Raw genomic sequence first — 24,647 nt, forward strand, 5'->3', positions numbered from 1 at the left:
AGAACCCATTCTGCCTGTTTAAATGAGAATATTCCTCAGTCTGAAAAATTATTTATAGAGATTTTTTACTACCCTTGTATACTGCAATGTTATTTCCTTTCCCACACACTAGCAAAGTCCATTTTCACAACTGCTATAAAGCGGCATGTTCACAGCTAGTAAAACAACTCAATAAATAGCCTCACGAAGCTATAGCTGTCTCATATCCTTTCCTCAATAAAAACAGAGGTGAACTGCTTATTTTCAGCAGCACACTATAAGAAGACAGAAGCATTATGACTGCTCATACATTCTGACTATCATTTGCCACAAGCTATATCTGTCAGCATTAAATAAAGCTGCATTATAAATGTAAACAAAACACCCACATCTACAAAATGAGCTGTCCGCCATGGCTGTAGGCATGAATTGAACCCGCTTATTGACTCAGGTTGCTCTTTTTATTTATTCTTCTACAAAGACATGCATTTACTTTACCCTACAAGCATACTAGGTTTCAGAAAGGCAACTAGTCTTGTGCTACAGCAAAAAAGGTGCATGTTGACAAATGCCTATCTTAATAGGAATAACACTATGTAGGCAAACATTGACCAATTGGTAAAAAATCGATTTATTTAAAAAGGATATTCTAGATCAAAACACCAAATCATAAAAAATCTGTGAACCTAGTCCTCTAAATATACACTTAGGAACTACAAGAAGTAATTTACTATCAAACACAACAGAACTTTAATTTCGAATATCTAAGGATAACAAAGGAAAGGGCGTCAAATGATGCCCACACAATTGTCCCACCCTCCGCAACGCCCACACAATTGTCCCACCCTCCGTAACTTGGGTATTCACCGATAAAGCGGGGAGCTAAATATTCGGGGAATTCCACTAGGGAGGGCATAAAATTAACTCAAGCCACCAACAAAAATTAGTTTATGAAAAAGTGAATATATCATTTGCAAAAAGCCTTTTGTACTTTTTCCAGCTGTTTTATGCTTAGCACCACTTATGCAGCCATGTTGATATAAGAATCAAAAGGTAACAAAGAAAGCTTTGTAAACTTAAAAACACTTTGCTAGTTTTATTTTATTTTTTAATTATGAAGAGTTAGTAAATAATTCGGAACTCACTGCAATAAATTTACATTCTCACTGAGAATGTTTCCAAAAAGTAAGGAGGAGGCCTTTTCTCTTTATTATTGTTCCATGAGAGGACATGACGCTAGGGAAATGGACATCTGAATGGCGGACACCTGGATCCTTGGGAGTGAATACAGCTAATACAGATAATATTTCAACAGGTGTGCTACATGTCAAGATTTTAGTCTCTTTGCAGGCTTCTTTTTAAAAGGACCATCATCGTGCCAAATCATGACAAATGAAGGTATGTTTTGAGAATATTCATTACAGACAGAGCCAGAATATACATATAAACCAACAATACACATACATTACCCTAAAAATGAAATACAGCAGTCTTTCAAACAACCACCGGAGCTCGTCTGTGCACTTGACCGAATAATTTCTCAATTAGTTTTCTCCACTAGACTGACTGATGCTTTGGCCTTGTGTAGACAGAGCTACAGAACTAGGTTAAAAATAAGCCTAGGCAGCCAGAGATTTCCAGATGACAGAGATCTAAACATATGCAGAGACAAAATACTCCAAAGAGGTTAGTCTTTGTCACCTGTTGAATAATCTAAGAGTCACTGAGGACTAAAAGTCCCGCACCTTTGGTCTCTAAGTACAAAACAGCCCACAGATTAAAGTCTAGATTTTAAAAGGAGGAAGTAAAATGCAGTGGTTAAAATATTAACACGTACTGTCACAGCTTATTCTTATGTAGGACATCATCCCCTATAAAAGGGAAAGCATAAATGTTCCTTGGCTTCTGACTATTCCATAGATGGATATTAATTATTACTGCCTTTCCTTTCTAAGATAAGCTTGTTAACAAGAACTACAGGATTGCTTACAGCTGCTATCCATACTGGGTAGGTTGCATCATTGTTTATGATGTTTACAGAAAAAAGGGAAATCAGTACAAAGAAATAGTATGGAGTAATTAATGTATTGTAGTGTAGTAATTTCCACTTTCTACCTCCATTTAAATAAAATAAAGCTCAGTAATGCCAGCGTAAATCAGGGGGAGCCACAGGGGAGCACAGCAAGGCAAAGACATTAAAGCCAAACCAAAGCCCTTCTTCACCCAAGCTACTATTATTATTACTTGTGCAAAGCAAATATTCAGCCTCCAACCTTAAATCATTTCAATTCCTATTTCCAAGTATAATTTAATCTTTTTCGGCGACACTTGATGCTTACTTCATCACAGCATAATGACAGATTAAAAAGTTGTTGAATTAAATATTAAAGAGGACTTCAGGCAGTTCTGCATTTTTAAGGAATAACACAGATTGGGGATGAAATGAGAAGCCCAAATGCATATTTTATACCAAAAGGAAAGAATACATATATTTTTCCTTCAGGCCACCTACTTTGTAATAAAACACAGGACAGGTTTTTATTTAGTGGATAAAAATGTGAAATAGTATTATAAGCTTCATATCATTATAATCTGGCACCATACAATGATGTCAAAGCTAATGATACGAAGTAAGAATATGATTTTTTGAGGGAATATCTTATTTAAGTATTTTTAAAATAAGTATATTCATAATTTATCACTTTTGCATTCTAATTTTAAAAATTAACTTATTTGTGGAAATTTATCTCAGAGACAAAAATCACACAGATGATAGCATCAAAAGCAAACACTGTGTAAATGGTTTTATGATACATACTGTTCTGAGAGGGTAAGGAAAAAAAAAGTTGAGCCATATTGGTAAATATAGTTCCAATTAAAATGCTGATTAGACTGCAAGAGCTAATTTTGGAAGCTCCCATTAGATTCAGGTAAAATTAGGGATGAAATGTACATAATAGTAGTACCTTAACTCTTCAATGGAATGGAAACAGAGTCAAAAACCAAAATTTCAGATATTTACACACAGAATATATACAGTTAATAATACAAAGATATACATAGTTAAAATTCCAAGGGCCCTTAGATCACTAAGTTTGGCATATGTTATCAATTTTGTTTTTAAAGAACAGAGATATTTTCCCCTGAGGGTTAAAAGAAAACAAATTTTAAAATTCTTGTTTCATTGTTATTTCAAGCAATTTCATGGGAGAAAAAAGGAACTCCATAAACATTTTATTCTATTTGTGTAACATCAAATGCAATCTTTTGTACATGTGTACATTTAAACACAAAGGTTTTAAGTATCTAAGTACTTTCTTTTCTGCTTTTTCATTTCACTTATGTGTTACCAATGTTGTCTTTTTGATTGAACCACATGAAATTGACATCTTTCAAATAAAAACAGGTCAGATACTATCAGCAATTTCACATGATTTGATATTCATTCTAGTAAGTTATGTTTTTATGTATGCACATGAGAAAAAGTCATCCACACTAATATGTTTTAAGCAATTAGAAGTGACTTTAAAAATATGTACTATGTATCAAAGGATCAACATTTTCCTTATAGGCCAGAGAAGCTAAGGACATTTGTTCTCAAAACTAGTTTGGTTTTGGAACAAGGGCATAGTACAAATGTCAGAAGAAAGTATTACCATTTTTTACATAATGCTTTTTATTTATTTATTGAAAGAAACACAGAAAATGATAAAGGTACTGCACTGGTCTCTTCAGAAATTATTTTTTTTGGCTGGGATAGAGCTAAGTATCATCATAGCTAGCAACTACATGTGGCCTTGAAAAGATGGCCTAATTCCTTTTGGAAAAATTTTCAGTGTGGTTGCTCCTGGCTGAATATGACACAATTTACTCGTGAAAATGCCACACACACCATCCTTTAAAGAAAAGTACAAAATATGACCACGGAATTGTTTCTGCAAATGCAAAAAAGGGGCAAGGCTTTTAAAAATTATCCTTTTATATTAATCTTTCCAAATCTCACTGTTCTGTTCTACTGGCATGGATATGTGGCTGCTTACTCCTTGCAAGCATACAATTCTAACTTCACACAATCAGATGCATAAACTACACTGTAGAAATACGGCACAATAATCTTTACTGATGCTCCTCAGAAGTGCTAAAAGAATAGAAAAGGCACATTCATCCTCCCTAGTTTCCCTAGTACTTCTTGACTAAAGCCAAGTCCTGGGGAAAAGGGTGGGGTTGGGTATAGTGGTGACAAAAAGAGCTGTTCTTTATGGCCTCCATATTTAAATCCTGGAAAGAGCAATAATCTTAATTTTCTGGAATGTTTTCCATACAGCAATAATGAGGTAATAATTTCCCATCACCTAGGACATAGTAGGTACTCAACAAATGTTTGTACAATTAAATTCCCTGTGAAATTCCCTATGGAATTCAGTCTCCCATTGAAAAATAGCCATTAAGTTAGGATGCCTCAGAGCCAATTACAGTGGGAAACCTCCAGGAGGATGCTGCATATTTACGGTGAGGGATTAGAAAGGGTTGTTTTTTTGTTTTGGTCCCCTCCCCTCTCCTCACTCCCCTCGTAACCACCATTTTCCCAGGGTGTTCTTGTTTTGTAGCTGGTTTGGAATTTTTTCCAATCAGTCGAAGACGTTCACAGGGCGATTATGCCGTCCTCCTCTGAGATAACCGGAGTCGGCAGCAACCCAGCTAAAGTGAAATCAGGGAAATCCAACCTCTGGGGTCGCCAGGCCTCAAATCAAGTTCGGGTTTGGATTCGAAAGGACTAACTCCCTGGCTCGGGAGCAGGTCTGATTCCCAGGTGGTGCCAACCCCAGGGTGCGAGGCCGGGCTGCGGGCTTCCGGGCAGGAAAGGCCGGGCCTCCGCGGCCGCCGCCCTCCCGGCCACCCACCCCCGCGGGGCTCAGGCTGGGCCGCCGCCGGCGCGGGGGGCGGGGGCGGCTCAGGACTGCGGCGCCGCTCCGGCCCGCGGCTCGCGGGGCGCGCCCATTGTTCTCCGCGGCGCCGAGCGACGGCCCCGCGGCCCCGCGGCCCGCGGCGATCCCGGCTCCCCCTCCCGCGGCCGCGCCGGGAGGCCCCCGGGGCCGGCCCGCTCCCGCTCCCGCCGTAGCGCGCCCCCGCCCCTCGGGCTGACAGCGAATTCTCACCGCCCTGACTGCATAATTAATGTAAATGGAGCAGCCTCCGTGTCCTGTGCGGGCTCTTTGGGTTTACTTTTGTGCCACACTTACACAGGAATATTAACTAGAGAAAGCAGCATCACAACAGGGGTGGAAAATCAGCCTGTCAGGGACTCCTTCCAAACGCCACGGAAAGCGGAGCGGCTTCAAGATTGTTTCATCAAGGTGATTGAGAACAAAAAACTACTAAGGAAAGAAAATTTGGGCTTACACTGAGCTCCCACACATCCACTATTTATCTTTCTAGAATCTTTAGAAAGGAGATTCCTAACACATCTTTATGCAAAACTCGGGACTCGAGGAAAAGAGTGAGGCTGCTGCGTGTGCGCACAGCCAAAAGAGCCTTGGCTCGGCCGGTGCGTGTGCAACGCGCACCTACTCGGCGCGCGTGCAGACGCTTTCAACAACCCACAGCCAGGGAGGAAGAGGCCAGGACCGGAGACACCTCTCCACGGGTCAGTGAGTTACTCCCCAGAAACCACGGGTAATCGTGGGCGACGCCACACTTAACAGAAATTAAGGCCGATGACCCTGGGGATGCTCACGAACCCTTCAGTAAGGTGCCCAATTTGTATTACTGCTGTTCCACCTCCAATCAAACTATGTCAAGGACATTTTCTTGTAGTTTGTGGTCACTGTTTTTCTTTCCATAACCTGACGTGGGAGAAAGTACTTCAAAGTTAAAATAAACAGTAAACTTGCAAAAGTACATTTTACACCAAAAAAAAATCTTTAAAAATATTTTTTACTCAATAGTCATAATCATCCAAAATATCTCATGTTGGAGATCTTCTTCACCAAAGAAGTAGAGAATGTGACTTCCCAAGCGTTATGCTCTCTGACCTAAATTAGGACTAAATCTTGCTATATTTTTTAGTATATTGGCCTCCTACAAAAATTATTTTAAAAATTAAGAACTTAACATCTCAAATGTACACATTAAGTTACTTAATTTCAGTTACAGAAGCAGGGCATTACAAATTTTTGAACAAATTACCAGTTGCTTTACGTGTTTTTGTAACTTTCCTAGTATTTAGTTTTTACACTGTTTAGCAGAGGATGAAATACATTACGAAACAGACCCCAAAATCCTTCAACAAAACTATTGTAAATTTCATCTTGCAGGTGTGTTAGGTGTTGGTAAGATACAACAAGAACAATATTGGAATATCAAATCTACCTCTCAAATAATGCCATCAAGAGAGAGTGTTTTTGTAAGGCACGTGTGCCACCTCTTACACAACAGAGTGACTTAATCCTGAATGTTCTCAAGAAATTCCTTCACACAAAGGGGTCAGTTGTAGGCCACAGAATAACCTTTACTTTTACGTATTTGGCTGTTAAATGATTGAGAGCTAAATCCATATGCGTGTCTTTACTGGCTTAATTAGGGATGTGTACAATAACTGAAAATCATACCTTTAACCATTCATTGTAGTACACGGCAAAGAGATCAAAATGGACACCGATCAAAAGGTTTACTTTAGACAGGAAGCAGCCAGTCGGGCCATTATTACAAATTAAAGGTATTATATTCAAGTCATTTTTAATCTCCTAAAAATGAATAATACTTCTCTGCACATTATTATCATTTTTCTCCACAGAAGTAACATTTCTTTTATGTCTAAATGTATATATTCCTTCATGATACTTCAGCTCTTCTTCTAGAGGTAGTAGAGGTTTACTACTCTCCATTCTAAGCCAATGTTCTCACCACATTTGGACTCCTCTCTCTTTATATGCCATAACTGACTCATCACCTATTTAAGTAAAAGCTCCTGCATTTAAAAAATGAGAACTCACAAACTGATGATGCACAGTAATCTTATCTCCGGAATCTTATTCTACTGCACTAAAATTCTTTTTGGCATTCTGTAGTTAATAACTTCTGTATTAACATATGATGCTTTATGTCCAGTCACTATGTTTGGTAAATAGAAGATAAATTCACCCTTATGTTCTAATTCACCCTTAACTTTCTAATTCTGGACCTTTTTACTTACAAGAACTTAAAATAGGTATTACAATGTCAATCTTGATGTTTTTAAAAGGACACCAAATTTAGGATCAGTACAAGGAAGTATAAACAGAAAAGTCCCTTGAGATACTGGTGTGAAACCCGCAGCTCATTGATTTTGTTCTTGATAATATGCTATTAAATTGGCGAACATGCTGACCTTGTGTGCAAAGGCAGAATTGTGCATATGCAACAGAAAGTTAAAAAACAGCTTCAAAATGACTGTTTAAAACTGTAGACTACAAAACCTTAAAATACAGACATTCCATAGTTTATTTAAAATTGGCAACCACAATTTAACAAGCTATTCTAACAAATGATTAGCATAGCGTGTGCTTTTCTTTAGCCATCAATTATGACACAGGGTAATGCAGGGCACAACTTAAGTGTCAAATTACAATATGCTATACAAAACCACTTTGCAACACAGCTTTCTGTTTGCTTAGCAATTACTACAGAGCACACTGCTTTTCATGAAAGGAATTGGTCAGAACTGTTTATAAGAATTGCCACAGATGTTTATATACTTATATTAAAAAGAATTAGTTGATAATTTCATAAAATTTCTCTTTAACCTTTAATAAAATGGCTTGGTTATTTTGTGTTGCTTTAAAACTCTGCAGACAACCAAAACGGTCTGAGTCTTTTTCTTTTCAAAATAAGATTCATCTGTAGCATGTGACAGAAGTAGAATAATACTTTTCAAGACCAAAGTATGAAATGTGTTTTCACTAATTTGTCCACTAAGAAAATTTAGAACTTTTATTATTTGAATGGCTGCCATTGTGACAATCTAAATTAGTGAAATATGTAATCATTCTGAAGACAGAGCAACAGATCACTTTATAATTCTCAGTAAGATAAACACAGATTTAAATGCAAAATAAACTAGTAGAATTTCAGAAATGTGGTTCAGGTTATAATTTTCACATAGCAATCACTTTCAAATACTGGATCTATCAGAAGTGAAAATGAATAAAGGTTATCTGTCTTAATTGTGGGACCATCCATTAATTCATAAAACTCTTATGTGAATAAATACTTAATGAGAAAAGGGAAAAAATACACAAAACAGTTTTTATGCTGTTTTTTCCGTTCTGCTGCTGTCCTTTCTCCTGCATTTGCCTAAAGGCTCTCAGTAAATTACACTCCCAGTAAATGACTGTAATTTACCCGTTGAATTCCCTTGTTCAGGAAAAGCACAAAAACACATTCCAGCATTTCCACAGCTCAAATTTACCATTCGGGATGTCAAGAACAATCCATGGGCAGTAATTTGAAACTGTTTGAACCTTCAAATGAGGGAAATTAGAAATGTTTTGAGAGCTAAGATTTTCAGTGAGGAGATAAAAACCTGATAAAAATCTCTAACTGTTCTGGTTCCTTTCTTCCCCTCCCATATCAGACACAGAGGCCTACATAAACTGTTCCACAGTGGGTTTTGAGACGGTGATACAGAATATAGTATTGATAATATAAGTCAAATTTATATTTATCAGGTTAATTTTTAATGATAATACACACTACATTAATGTCACACTTAATGTTAAAAACACAGATCCTGCTATGCACTTTTCTCTCAAAACTATCTCCCTGTGCACTATCTACCTGACCATCACTCAAAATAACTTCCTCTAGTACAACTTATATGAGCAAAGTTACATAAAGACTCAGGGCCCCAAGGATACCCAGCAGTCACTGTTAAAATTATTTGCATAAATAAGAACAAAGACTTTCTATTTAGTTATGTTCCAATACAAAGAAATTGCATGCACAAAGAAATGTAAACATTTACATGGACCAAACTTGAACTATATCACTTAATATTTTAATATGCAACACAGGTCAACATATAGAATAAACCAGCATAATCCCCAAGGTAAACACTTACTGCTGTAAGACACACACACTCACACACACATACACCCTAGAGTTAAGAACATTCAATAACCAAAACAGCCTATTTCACTCTGTCTAAAGGCAGGTTTTCATATGGCAAAATGGTTATAAATCCTCATTATCCTAAATAAAATTACAGCACTTTAAACATTTCCAGGGAGAACATTCTCTCTTCTAAACAACTACCTTAGCGAGTAATAGGAAGCAATATGGTTGCACTTGTGTCACAGTTGGAAGCCTTTTTAAACTGTCGCCCTGCTAGCAAACCGATTCTACATATTAAAATGAATGTGTTGCTTATTTCAAGGGGAAAAATCATTTATAAAATCAAGACCATTATTAGGATATTGTGACTCACTTCCTCTTTAAAATGAAGCAGAAGTACAGAAGGCAATAATCTATATATGTTCACATAACTTCACTCTCCATCAGTGAGTGGTCTTAGAAGAAAAGATGAGGCTTTGTATATTTAACATTTAATAACCAAAGTGCCTACTGCACCAAGTATTTCTGATCACAAATTAGAGTGGAAAAAATCCCTAAATTTCCTTTTTAGTGTAAAAGGTGAGCCTTTACAAATGTCTCCAACTAAATTAGATAGACTGTTAAAAAAAAAAAAATGTGTGTGTGTGTGTGTGTGTGTGTGTGTGTGTGTGTGTGTGTGTGTGTTTTATCTACTTTAGACTATCTGCCAAGGGCATCCTTTCCCCAATGGTTTTGTTGGTACTAGGAGTACTCTAGCTATCATAATAGATGTATAATAACTGTAACAGATTAATAGTTTGGAAAGTTTAATACGGGGCCCCAGCTAATATGTGGGCCCAACTTCAGTTGTGCCCTGAAGTTCAAAGAGAGAAACGAATGATAGGCAATACTACTCACCGGGCAGATAAAGATGCTTTTCTCATGTTCAAGTTTGTATTAAATTATGAAAAATACATTGGGACTTCTCTACATGCTTTTTACCTAGGTATACAGTGGCCATATGATTTTTAAATTCCACATAGGTAATGGAAGAAGTTCTGTACTCCCAAAGGGGAACTATGACCATCTCTCTCCAGGGGTTTGTAGGGCAGTGCTGCCCTCTAATCAAATGAATGCTGTGTTTGTTTCTAAAACACACCTTGTAGGTTCTTAAGTATTAAGTTTGTTGGCATTTAATGTGAATGATTTAGTTTTTATAATTTGAGGTATTTTTACATTTGGAGGATATATTCAATTCAATAAAGACTTCCTGAACACTGTGTACCACCATGCTTAACTGGGAAAGGCAACTAGTAATAAAGTAATTAACTTCTCAACCAAGATACTGTATGTTCTGCTGTTGTTCCTGATTGAAATTTTCTCAGTTAATTTCTAGACAATTACATTATCTATTTCATAATTGCAAACCTGGATGAATTGTTTCTAAAAGTTGCATCATGTTTCATGCCAACAGAACCTATGAATACATAAAAGCTCCTGGTTCTAATGTCACTGTTATCAAGCCAAAAACAATTACAGTCATTTGAGTTATAGCAACCAATAAACTTAGATAATCACCATATGCAACACAACATTTTGGCACTTGAACTTAAAACTCTTGTAGACAACTATAGATTGCTTCTAATGCAGAGCACTCTTGTCCTACCCAAGGCTGCCAATAGAAATGCCAAAGCTGCTGAATACTGTGCATCCTAGTAATGCTGTCAGTAAATGGCACATTCACACAGCCCCCAATCCTCTCTTCCCAGGCATGGTCTTCTCCAGCTGCAGCTTAATTTCCTGTGACTTGCCTAATTACTGTAATTAAGGATTAATTGCCATTAATTATTCACACATAAGCTCATCGCAAATCATGGGGTAAATGTCTTATGAAAGCTGCCATACAAGCCATGTATAAACACACTGGGATGCTTCAGGCAGGCGAATCTATCACTCAGCCCTCAAGCAAATCTCTGTGCTTCTCTTACAAAAACAGCTATAACTCTCAGAAACTCGACAGTCCTTTCAGGTAAGCATTAGGTTACAAAGCATGTTTTCCTGTGGAAGCCACAACGGTTTTATTAGTACTATAAATGCTGTTTTATCTTTCCAACTGCTATTTTTATGTTTCCATTTTTATTCTACAGTGCTCAGTTTAGGACAACCACTTGCTTCAAGGAGGAATGTTTGCAGTTGCTACTTTCCCCCATCACAGTTTGAAATAGTTCCATGTGGTTTACAACATATGACCATGCAACTGGGATCAGCATGCTAAAAAAAAAAAAAAAGAAGAAGAAAGAAAAAAAAAGAAAAAGAAAAAAGAAGTCAATGTATTGGCTACACAAGCAGGATGGAAACCATCTGATTTCCAAAGTCTCATTTTCTCTCATTGGTATAAAAAAAGCTATACAGCACATATTTGGTCACTGCTAGGGTATTCCTTATAAGGCAGGTTACCAGCTCAGCCACAAAATACTGCTGACAGTAATGACTGAAAATGGCAAGCAAATAAAACAGTCTCATATAGATTACTTTTGTATTAGTTGGGTTCCCTGCTTTTATGCCAGCATCTGGTATTTTCACAATCACAAAATACAGACATCATTCCTTTGCAGAGCTAGGAAAGAAATGGTCTCCTCCAAGTTTTTCTAATAAGCCCTGAGCTGATGAGAGAACTTCCAAGTCTTAGTCTAGAAATTATACTCCTAATGCTTCTTTCCAGTTATCTAGGGTTTACCGTGTTTGAATGGTTTAAAACAGAAGAATTCATTTTAACAACAGAATAAACTATTGTATATGCTAAAAGACTTAAACTACATCAACACTATGTATTATCACTGCCCTAGGAAATTGAAGTCTAAGTAGGCAGAATGTTGTTCTAATTGTTACATTAGTTCCTTCTGCAGCAAATTAATGCATGAAACATTTTCATTTCGGTACATGTTTGTGTGTCTGAGTTAAACATTTATGTTAATAGACCTTCTGGCAGATTTCTAATGTTTCAAATACTCCTCTAGAACAGTGACTTTTCAAATAAGAGTTCTTCCCCCATTTTCTGCAGTACTTGAAACAGGGGTACATGACAACTAAAACTTCACAGTTTAAAAGTCTAAGCATACAAGCAACCACTTGAATAGCTACAGACCCATCTCTACATTCAAGCAAAATACCAACTAAGCCTACAGAGTCACTGGCTATCCAAAAAAAAACAAAAAAAAAAAAACAAAAACAAAAAAACCTAAATATATATGCTCTCTATTGTCTAATGTCTAATAGATCACATACATTCAAATTATCATTTGGACCAATTCTTAAAAGAAAAATAAATAAATCTTATCTTCTTTGATCCCAAGAGATTTAAAGGGCATGCCTGATTTCTGTACTGATCACAAAGTGTTCCCAGTGCCCTCCAGAACCTTCTTTACAAATACCCAGCCACCCACTTGAAGAAAAGACCAATGTTAGAAACCAGATAGCTGAAACCACAAAACTAGAGAAGCACCCCAGTTCTTGTATATTTAACGTCCATTACTCTCTAAGTAATGAGATGCACAAAGCCTGATAACACTCCCCAACTGAGACAAAGGTCTCTTTTTGTAACATTAGATTTCTAAAACTGGAATAATGTTTACAAAGTCCTCAATTTTTTTCACTGTTGAATTATGTGTAATCTAAAACTGCAGTCTGGAACTTAAGTTAATATTGAACAGTGATCATGGATATTCCCAAATCCACCCATTTGGACCACCTCTTCCTGAAAAAAATTTAAGAGTAGGAGAAAGTAAGACTCCTAAGGATGGATAATTCAGGACTCTTGCATTCCTACTCAGATAAGAATGCTATACATTTATGGCATAATTTCAAAATTTGGAAACTAAGTCACCCTACAGGGAAATTCACAAAAATTGATTTTGGAAGAAATATATAATTTATTGCAACTGATAATGGTATAAAATCAAATTAAAATGGCGTGCAGGTTTTGTTATTATCGTGTTTTGCATTTACCTAAAGTTCGGTACTTGAACTTAGCTGTCATTTCACTAACTGATTTTTACATCCTTGCCCTAGAGTCAGCAGTCAGCAACACAGAACTGTTAAAATCTATCGTCCCAACACAGAGCTTTACCATCAATGTCATCTAATTGATACTTCCCTATTTTTGTCACCTTGCCTTGATGCCAGCTGCCAAGCTCTGCCATGTCACTTTCCATTTATGGACTCCCAAGTCCCTTGATCTGGCTAATTAGGGTTTATGTGTTAATTGGAGTAAATACAAAGATGGGAGTCACAGGCACAAATTTCAAAGCACAGCCATAAATTGAAGAGCTGATAAGCAGGGAGAAGATGCCTTCATGGAACAAGTGTCAAGTTTATTTTATCACTGGAAAGACCCAGACTTTCCTGACAAAGTGACACCTTTATATTTTTGAAAAGACTTAATGAGAAGAATAGTAACTAACACATTAAGAACATTGCTCTGTAGCAGAAAAATACACAATACATTTAAATTCAGTTTAAGAAGGTACAGCTCTCTTTTTTAAAAATTCTGGGACTGTCTCCATCAGTAAGACAGTTTTTTATTCCTATCATATTTCACAGAAAAAAAATACCTTGCTTTAAATTTCTAATAAGAAAAATCTAAAAGAAAATCCAGTATTTGAAAACTGGATGAAAATCAGATGTGATTTAAGTGAGGAAAATGACATTTTCATTAACATTCTGGAGATATTAATACTTTTTCCACTAAAACATAACTTTGATTTAGAAATAATTACCAAAAATTACAGCAAAGAATTTCTGAATACTATACAGACAGATTTAGGATACTACGTTTCAGATGTTTATCTCAAATGTCAGTTAAGACTGAAATAACTTTAGAAGGAGTCTGCATGATTTCTGTAGTGATCAGAGTGTGTTTTCAACATCCTCCAGAACGTTCTTTAGGAAAACATTAGTGTCAGTTGGAGAACACTGCCTTTTCTAGCATCTGGTGGGGAGGAGCAAAGTCAGAAAATTAATATGGAAAATAGCTGAAAGACCTTGTAAAGTCTTTCTTTCCTGTTTTGTTTTTATAAGAAAAGTTTCATACCTGATCTCTCACATTTAGTTGACAAAAATTTAATAGGAGGGCTGCTTTATCTGTTACAAGTGTTCTATCTGTTGCAATAACCTTTGATTAATTGTTAATAATAATAATAATGGCAACAACAACGATAGGTGCTACCTCTGCTGCTGCTGCTGCTACTTCTATTTAGACAGCACTTTATAGCGAAAAAAAGCTGTTACATATATTACCTGAAGTTATGGTAACTGACAGAAGTCAGGTAACATATCTAAAATACACAACCGAAGATTTTTCAGACAAAGTATCCAAATCATTTTCAGGTTGACGATCATTTAGCTATAGCAGAACAATACTATCTTCCAAAAGCCTCAGTGTAATAATAAAAGTATTGAAAAGTACTATTGATAAGAGTAACCAGTGTTCACAGCGATGTGGTATTTCTCAAAGGATCTATTTAAGTAGTAGCTTAGTATTTATGAAACAGGTACATCAAAAAGCCTTTTCAGTCTTTCCTTCCCTTTCTTCGCATCCTTTTAATTAACGTAATCTGGTATTTATTCTTGTAATAGTTTATGGCAACTTAGGTTCTACATTTTGAAGAGGCTCCTTAGGTTAACCTCATGTTTCTGTTTTAGGATTCTAACTTTCTTTAGTATTTTCAACTCATTTGCCACAAGTCTAAGATTAATCAACTCTGAGTAAACAGAAAAGAGTTTCAGAATGAATGAAAGACCCGTTTTAAGAACTATAATTATTAAAAGGGAATCTCAGACATTCATATCTTTTGATAAAGAGAGATTTCCTTACAAAAGCAATATTCTCTGGAAAACTTTTTGACATCAGAGCTTGAGCTTTCCGAAATATGTGAAATACGTGAAAAAATTCCATTTAACTTTTTCCTGAAAAAGAGTCATGTGCTTCTAGTGATGTACATCAATTCAAGAAATATAGTTAAAATTCCTACATAAGGAAAAAGTGAAAATACCACATAAAAACATCTGAGAACCACATCACACATTGTATCACTAGCAACTTTGTACAACTTTTTAAACAAAACTATCCTGTAACTTAGTGTGGGGTTTTAACTGAAAACAGCCAAGCTAATTTCTACAAATTAACAGATGTCCATGAGAAACAGTAAGAAACAAAGAAATGCATATGTGAACATCATCAGCATCCAAATGAGTTTATTGCAGACTCTTTAAAGCACATCTGATCTTGGCTCCAGCCCGTAGTCTACCTTTCAACTTGCAAATGACAGTGTCACCAAACACTGTCCTTCCATCAATCAAGCTGGGTCATGAATATACAAAAGGCAGCAGAGAAGCTGGCTACCTCCTGCAGTTCAACTTGGCCTAATTATCTAGGCCTTTCTTTTGGTTACAGTCTGAAGGGTATACACCCAGTCAGCTGCTGGGCAGCCGGAGGCCTAATCAAGAGAGGTTATGCATACTGACCCTTATATGGACATCCAATGCAAGTTAAATGTGAGCACCAAATGTCATCTTTCTTATTCATCATTATGAAATTTCCCTCCCCTTTCGAAATACCAATCTGCTGCCATTTTCAGACACTCCTCTTACCCCCCTCCAAGCTGTCATTTCACTGTGCTTGCTGCCAGTTGAGTGAATTAGCATTCTAACTGATGTGCTGCTCTTCTCAGACAAATCCTTGAGCTGCGTTAACTAATGACTTCTCTCCAGAAAAAGGAACTGATAGTCAACCATTGATAAAAGAGAGTCCATTTCCACAAATCACAAACAATTTGCCACAATGGTGGCAAAAGCAGTAAAGAGTTACTATGGTCGCCCACTTTCCCTTGTGCTTTTCACTTATTCCACCCGCTACCAAGAAACAACCATCACCACTGAATGGAATATAAAGCTGCTAACTAGTCAGCTGCACTTGAGTATGATGATGAACTCTAAGCAAGACAGTTTATTAACCAAAGCATTGGTGGGGGTGGAAAGAAAGCAAACAATGAAGAGCCATTTTCAGATCTAGTCAAATTGAGGGTGAACTGGGTAAGACAACAAACTGCCCCAAGTGCTCAGTGCCATTCCCTGCACACGGTAAGTGTTCAGTCGTCTTTGCTCTTGATGATGATGTTAACAATGACGACAGAGAAGCTCAAATGTAACGTGGCTAAGGCCACCGAGAACTGTGATGTGGAAACGGAAAGACGGGTCCAAATTTTACAAGTGTTACGGAGCATGATATACAAAAGTAGAAGATGGGAATAAAAGATTCCACTTTTATAGCAGGGGAGATATAAAAGAATACATTAGTAAAGAGAAAACTGAGAAAAGGAGAGATTTTATGGGCCACACTTACATATATAGCTTAATTTCTCTATGTTTTAACACATTTATCTAGCTCCTTGACATACACACTCTGAAGAGGTAATGCCATCTGGTGTGGCAGAGACACTACAATGACTTACAGCCCCGCAAGTCCTAGAAAAAGTGTTGGTAAGTCCTATCTAGCTGCAATTGCAACCCAAAAATTATTTGCCTAAAACAGGTGGGGGATGGGGTGAAAATCAGAGAAGGCTTACTTTATGATGAGACATGATTCTTTCAGGGTCAAGTATGGGAGGTTCAATTATTACAGCTCCAGATTATTTAGTTTATGAAGTCAATATGTACTCGTTCAACACATGTTTATTAAAACCTTACTATATGATAGTCGGTAGGACTTGTACACAAGTCCCTGGGGGACAGAGAAATACGTAAGACATGACATATCTTCAAGCTGTTGGTAATCTCACTAGAAAGACAAATATACATATGTAAGGAATAAAATAACTCCGACTTTAAATATAATGTAGTTGCAATACAGATTAGGAAACAATATCATTGTGTTTAAAAAAATAATTTTAATGTTTATTTATTTTTGAGACAGAGAGAGAGAGAGAGAGAGACAGAATGCCAAGCAGGCACCAGGTTCTGAACTGTCAGAACCCCATATGGGGCTCGAACTCAAGAACTGCAAAATCATCAGTCGGAGCCAAAGTCAGAGACCCCAGGTGCCCAAAATCGAATTTTTTTAAAGTTTATTTATTTATTTATTTTGAGAGAGAGACAGAGTGCATGAGAACGTATGTGAGTTGGGGAGGGGCAGAGAGAGAGGAAGAGAGAGAATCTCAAGCAGGCTGTGTGTGTGTGTGTGTGTGTGTGTGTGTGTGTGTGTGTCAGCACAGAGCTGGACACAGGGCTCGAACCCACAAACCATGAGATCATGACCTAGTCAATGTTGGACCCTTAACCAACTGAGCCACCCAGGGGCTCCTGTCATTGTATTCTTTAACTACATTCTGAAATAAACACTATCAATAAATAATGAGCACATAAAAAAAGACAAGTGAGAGAAGCAAAAAGAAGTTTCCTGATTCAGATAAGGTACGGATCTGAAGGGAGATACATAGCACACTGAGTAGAGGAAGCTATGGAATATGACCTACCTTGAAAGTACAGTATGGGAGATGGTATGAACATTTTTCGTATTAGAAATAAAAAACTACACCAGGAGGCAGAAATTAACCAAGTGTACTTAAAGAAAGAAAACAGGCCAGTCTCACTAAGACAGAAAGTTCTTCCAGGGGAGTGGTAGAAGCCAAGCTTTCTCTGAGTCTCTAAACCAGGTTAGGAGTCTTCTAAATGAGTTTTTCTTCAAAAACCCTTTACTTCTCCTTTAAAATAAATGAACAAACAAACAAAAACTTGTTCCAAGCCCACCTTCCCAGATCTTTGGAACTTACTCTTATTGGGCATAGTGATTTATCTTATTCATCTATTACCAGCATCTAACATAGTCCCTGGCAAAGAGTTAGTGCTCAATAAATGGTGGTTGAATGAATAAAAGAATGGAGGTCCAATTTATCAGCAGCCAAGAATTGCAGGTTAAAAAGTTTGAGCGTTACCTTAGAGGCAATAGGGAATAATTAAAGGTTTGAGTATCATGACATACAGTATCATAGGCCTTTCTATTGCAAAACATCTGGCAGCAGAATATTAACAAGATTGAACCAAGAATTAGAATCAAGAGTTCTGGTTAGGAGGTTATTGCAGTAATTCAGGCAAAAGATGACAGGAGATTCTGAGACCAAAAAGAAAAGGAGAGATGTAAGAAATGTTTCGTTTTTTTTTTTTTTTCCAATGTTTATTTTTGAGAGACAGAGAAAGAGACAGAGTGCAAGCAGGGGAGGGGCAGAGAGAGAAGAAGACACAGAATCTGATGCAGGCTCTAGGCTCTGAGCTGTCAGCACAGAGCTAGACACAGGGCTTGAACTCCTGAACTGTGAAATCGTGACCTGAGCCAAAGTCAGATGCTTAACCGACTGAGCCACCCAGGCGCCCCAGAAGTGTTTTTAAGGAAGGCCAACAGGATCTGCCTTCAACTTGAGATATAACATGGGCATACTAAATTCAGGGTTGGAATGCCATGAAATCCAATCCTTCAAGTATATACTTGAAGCTTCCTATTTCTACCAAGCGGTTCTACCCACCTTTAGCTGGTGTAGGAGTTCTCATTAGCTCCAAAAACATCTCTCTAGTTTTGCTGACAGTGGGTATCAGTCCTTATTCTGGTTCAGCTTCATGTGTTTCCTATAGCTCACCAAGTTTAATTCTGCTCACTGTAAATATAAAAAGGCTCCTTTTCTCATTATATAATAATCTTTCAAATAGTTGATATCTATGAACTGACCCCATCCTCACCAAAGTCTTCATGGATAGACACAAAACATATAAATATAGAATGGTTAAGTAAACAACAATATAGTCACTCAACAAAATATTATGAAGTCAATAAAATTATTTTTTTAAATGCTAACATGAGAAGTGTTTACATTGTAGTACTCATGAGAAAAAAAAAACCCACAATATTGTAAAAATAAGTGATCCCAATTATAAAACAAAAATATGCACTTAAAAATGAGAAGAGTGGGAAAAATGCAAATTGGTTAGTTACTCTTCTGAAGGGAAATTTAGCACTACTTTCTAAATGCGAACACACTAGAACCTAGGAGTTCTATGTACCCCAGAGAGAAACTAATGCATGGGCCAGAGAGATACATATGCGTCTTAGTTATAGCCAGAAGCAAAAGTCTCCTGTCACTTGCCATCTATATTATGGCACAACTGCATTATATATATAACTGAATGAATGTAAAACAACTTATTTATACATTAAGCAACTGATGGACTTGAGGGGAGTTACTTCCCCCTCTTCTATTAGAAACAAAGCTGCTACGGACATTCAAATACATTTAACCTTTGAACAACACACGTTTGAACTGTGGGGGTCAAATTATGCATGGCTTTTTTATAGTACAGTAGTGTAAATGTATTTTCTCTTATAATTTTCTTAATAATGTTTTGTTTCCTCTAGCTTACGTTATTATAAGAATACAGCGTATGATACTTATAACATACAAAATATGTGTTAGTTGACTGCTCACGTTATCAGTAAGGATTCTGGTCAATAGGCTATTAGTTAAATTTTGGGAGAGTCAAAAGGTATAAATGGCTTCAGGCGTTGTTGCCCCTAATCCCTGTGCTGTTCAAGGGTCAACTGTACATGTCTCTAGATACACATGTGTAAGCTTTTCTCTAGAACATATACCTAAGAATGGAGCTGCTCGTTTATAGTGTGTGCCAATCTTCAACTTTACAAGATACTGCCAAGTTATTTTCCAATGTTGTGCCAATTTATATTCCTACTAACAACGTGAGAGTTCCTGTTGCTCCGTATTCTTGCCAACATTCAGAATTTTCAGTTAATTGACATTCATTTTATGCATCCTTTCTTGGTGAGTATTCCATGTGTACTTGAACACATACTGCTGTCATTGAGTAGAAGAAAATGTCAATTAAGTCAAGTTGGTTGACAGTGTTGTCCAAGTCCTATATCTTTACTGATGTTTCTAATGATAACCCAATCTTGCATGAATGATGTAAGCTGAAACTGGTCTTGATATAGTACATATCTGTGCACAAGACTCTGTTTGGTAATATAGTATTTTGTTTAGAGTTTTTCCACCTTTGTTTATGAATGAGACTGCCCTACCATTTTTCTTTTTTATACTGATACCAACCTGTTTCAATATTAGTGTTATATAATTAGTTGAAGAGTATACTTCTGCAACAGTGTATACTTTGTAAAAGACTGAAATTATACCTTTCTTGAATGTTCAGAACTCACAAAACCTTCTGGTCCTGGGGCACCTGGGAGGCTCAGTCAGTTGAGCATCTGACTTCGGCTCAGGTCATGATCTCGTGGCTCTCAGTTCAAGCCCCATGTTCAGCTCTGTGCTGAAATCTCAGAGCCCAGAGCCTGCTTCAGATTTGTGTCTCCCCCTCTCTCTGCCACTCCCCTGCTTATGCTCTGTCTCTGTCTCTCTCAAAAATAAATAAACATTAAAAAATAAAAATTAAAAAAAAACCCTCTGGTTCTAATGTTTTCTAACAAAATTTAAACTATTTGTTCAATTTATTTAATGATTTTTTAAGACTGTGTACATTTGCTACATTTTGAGTAAGGTTTGGTAATGTGTATTATTTCCATTAATATTCCATTTCACAGCAAAACTAAAAGGCAACCGATGGAATGGGAGAAGATATTTGCAAACGACATATCTGATAGAGAGTTAGTATCCAAAATCTGTAAAGAACTTATCAAACTCAACACCCAAAAAACAAATAATCTAGTGAAGAAATGGGCAGAAGACATGAATAGACACTTCTCCAAAGAAGATACCCAGATGGCCAACCGACACATGAAAAAATGCTCAACATCATTTCATCATCAGGGAAATAGAAATCAATACCACAATGAGATACCACCTCACACCTGTCAGAATGGCTAACATGAACAACTCAGGCAACAACAGATGTTGGCAAGGATATGGAGAAGAGGATCTCTTTTGCTGGTGGGAATGTAAACTGTTGCAGCTACTCTGGAAAACAGTATGGAGGTTCGTCAAAAAATTAAAAATAGAACTGCCCTGTGACCTAGCAATTGCACTACTAGGTATTTAACCAAGGGATACAGGAATGCTGTTTCAAAGGGGCACATGCACCCCCCCCCCATGTTTATAGCAGCACTATCAACAATAGCCAAAGTATGGAAAGAGCCCAAATATCCATCGATGGATGAATGGATAAAGAAAATGTGGTCTATATATACAATGGAATATTACTCGGCAATCAAAAAGAATGAAATCTTGCCATTTGCAACTACATGGATGGAACTAGAGGGTATTATGCTAAGCAAAATTAGTCAGTCATAGCAAGACAAATATCAAAAGACTTCACTCATATGAGGGCTTTAAGATACAAAACAGATTAACATAAGGGAAGGGAAGCAAAAATAATATAAAAACAGGGAGGGGGACAAAACATAGGAGACTCTTAACTATGGAGAACAGAGGGTAACTGGAGGGGTTGTGGGAAGGGGGATGGGCTAAATGGGTAAGGGGCATTAAGGAATCTACTCCTAAAATCATTGTTGCACTATACGCTAACTTGTATGTAAATTGAGTAAAAAATTAATTAAATTAAAAAAACACTCCACTTCCCTAACATGTTAAATATATTGACAAAATGTCCTTTTTTTCTTTTTAATCTCTGCCACATTTTATCCTTCTTTTCAAATCCAGTATTATTTATTTGTGCTTCATCTCTCTTTTCCTTCTTTTTTTTTCCTTTTCCTTCTTCTAAATTTGTAAGCATTTCAAGCTAAAAAGTTGAATATAAAGCTTTAGTTATATCCCATACATTTTGTTATTATAACTAGCAGTACCTTTATCATTTCAAATTAGTTTTAAAATTTTACAATTTACCTTACAATTTCTTCCTTGACTGCAGCATGATTTAGAATGTTTTTAAATGTCTAAATATTGTAGGGGTTATTTTATTTTTAGATTTTTTTTGTTGATTTCTAATCACTTGTTTCGTCATAACAGCATATGGGACTTGTGATGTTGTTTCTTTTCAATTTGTTGAAGCTTGATTCATGATTAAGTTTTAAAGATTGTTCCTATGTATGCTTGAAAAGAATATGTATTCTGCAGTTGCTAGTGATATATTCTCTACACTTCCAAAGTCCAGCTTGTTAGTTGTATTTTTTAAACTCTACTATATACCTACAGAATTTTTTTTTTTGTCTGTTTTATCATTGCCTGATAGGGATATGTTAAAATCTCCCACATCGACTCCGAATTTATTTCTCCAATATTTGCTTTATATTTTTGAAGCTATGTTCTTAGGCATATATAATTTTGGGCTTGTTACAATTTTCCTGACAAAGTAAACCATTTATCTATATAGTGACCCTCTTTATCTCTAGAAATGCATTTTCCCTTTGACCTTCAAGTTTATTTTATCTGTTACCATATAGCTATTGTAGCTTTCCTTCTGTTAATAGTCACTTGGTCCATCTTTTTCCATCCTTTTATCATCAACCTTTCTGTATTATGTATTTGTATTATGTGTATTATGTGTATTATGTGTATTATGTGTATCTCATAAATAACTAAGTTGGTCGGTTTTTTTTTTTTTTTTTTGCTTGTTTAGATGTTTGTTTGATACCTGCTTAGTACTCTTGGTTAATCTTTATATTTTTTCTTTACTATTTTAATCTTTAACCTTTTCAAGTCCTTTTATAAGGTATATTTGGAATTATGTCTCCCAACTCATATTATGACTCATATTTATCCTACTTCTGTTTCTTCTATATTTCTCCTTTCCTGCATTCTTTTGGACTGAATGAATTGTATTTTTTTTTCCTGCCCCATCCATTCATTTTTCTTCCTTTTTTACTCTGGAGGCTATACCATCTACTTCAGTTTTTTAAATGATTACTCTATAAGGTCTATTAATAGCAATATCTTAGAAGCATCTTTTTAAATTTTAAGGCATATAAACAGAAATATGCATTTTACACACCAGATGTGTATATATAGACACACAGGTAAATGAATAATTATATAGTAAGCCCCTTGTAACCACCACCTAGGCAACATAACTTTGCCACCTTCACAGAAGGAACCCTTGGTCTCGTACCAATCTCAACTCTGACCTCAGCCTCTAGAGCAGCTGTGTCCAATTGGAATGTAATGACAGCCACAGAGAATTCAAATTTTCTAGAAGCCACATTTTTTTAATGTAAAACCAAACAAAACAGATGAAATTAAATTTTAATGTATTTCATTTAACTAAATATATATAAAATATTATCATTATAATATGTAACCACTATAAATTTCTATTATTGAGGTATTATATATTCTTTTTATTTTTAAGGCCTCTGAAATCCAATATATGTTACACTTCTAGCACATCTGAATTCTGAGCACTTGCATTTCAAATACTCTTATAGACATATGTAGCCAGAGGCTACCCTACTGAAGCTCTGCTCACTATTCTGACTTTTGTGATAAGCTGTTCCTCGTTTTATTTAATATTTTAAATATTTTAAAAGGTATTATTGTCATCTCCGTGCAGCCCTAGCAATACAGCTCCAATTTTCCTGTTTTCGAATCTCTATATAAATGGAATTATACTGTATGTTTTCTTTTATGTCTTGCCTCTTTTTTTTTTTTTAATTTTTTTTTTCCAACGTTTATTTATTTTTTTTGGGGGGGACAGAGAGAGACAGAGCATGAACGGGGGAGGGGCAGAGAGAGAGGGAGACACAGAATCGGAAACAGGCTCCAGGCTCTGAGCCATCAGCCCAGAGCCTGACGCGGGGCTCGAACTCACGGACTGCGAGATCGTGACCTGGCTGAAGTCGGACGCTTAACCGACTGCGCCACCCAGGCGCCCCAATGTCTTGCCTCTTTTATTCAACATAATATGCGTGATATGCATCTATGTTCTTGAATGTAGCAACAGTTCACTCATAGTTATTGTTGTGTGGCATTCTATCATCAGCATAAACCCCAGTTTATGTATCTATTTTATTATTGATCAACATTTGAGTTGTTTCCAGTTTTTATCTATAGTTTACAATAATGCTCTGAACAATCTCGTAAAGGTCTCTGGTATACATGTGAGTTTTCAAGACTTAATTCCTCCTTCCTTCCTTCCTTCATTCCTCCTTCCTTCCTTCCTTCTGCTCTCACTCTATCCATCTTAAATTTTGCCAAGCAACAACAAATACTTTCTAAGGTGGTGATGCCAATTTACATAATCACCAGTGAATAAAACTTCCAGTTCATCCACATCTTCACCAAAACTTGATTTTGTAAGACTTTTTATTTTTTACCAATCAGGGGTCGTGTACACAATATCTCACTGTTGTTTTAATTTGTATTTCCTTGCTAATGAACACCTTTATAAAAGGACCTTACAATGCCTTAACTGTAATCATAGCTTCTCAACTTACATCCAGTTAAAGCTATCTTAACTTTTTAATACACACAAAATTATTTTATATAGTCAATACTTATTATAATTACCATCACTATTCTTACTTTTCAGACATTCATTCTGGGGAATTTCCTTTTTAAAAAATTTCCTTTTTAAAAAAT

At 36.3% G+C, this 24,647-nt stretch overlaps 1 protein-coding gene across 7 annotated transcripts in view; it reads right to left on the reverse strand.

Moving 5' to 3' along the window:
- The window catches only part of PBX3 (PBX homeobox 3), a 221,938-nt gene that overhangs the window by 79,365 nt on the left and 117,926 nt on the right, over positions 1 to 24,647 (reverse strand). Inside the window, exon 1 of one of the 7 annotated variants that reach the window (XM_047830101.1) lies at positions 18,621 to 18,684. The exons of the other annotated variants lie outside the window; for them this stretch is intronic. Coding sequence (XP_047686057.1) covers positions 18,621 to 18,660 — 40 coding nt within the window. The 5' untranslated portion in view covers positions 18,661 to 18,684. Of the gene's footprint in view, positions 1 to 18,620; positions 18,685 to 24,647 lie in introns of those variants that run through there. 7 annotated transcript variants of the gene reach the window in all.

The sequence above is a fragment of the Prionailurus viverrinus genome, chromosome D4 (genome assembly GCF_022837055.1).
Source record: "Prionailurus viverrinus isolate Anna chromosome D4, UM_Priviv_1.0, whole genome shotgun sequence".
NCBI lineage: Eukaryota > Metazoa > Chordata > Mammalia > Carnivora > Felidae > Prionailurus > Prionailurus viverrinus.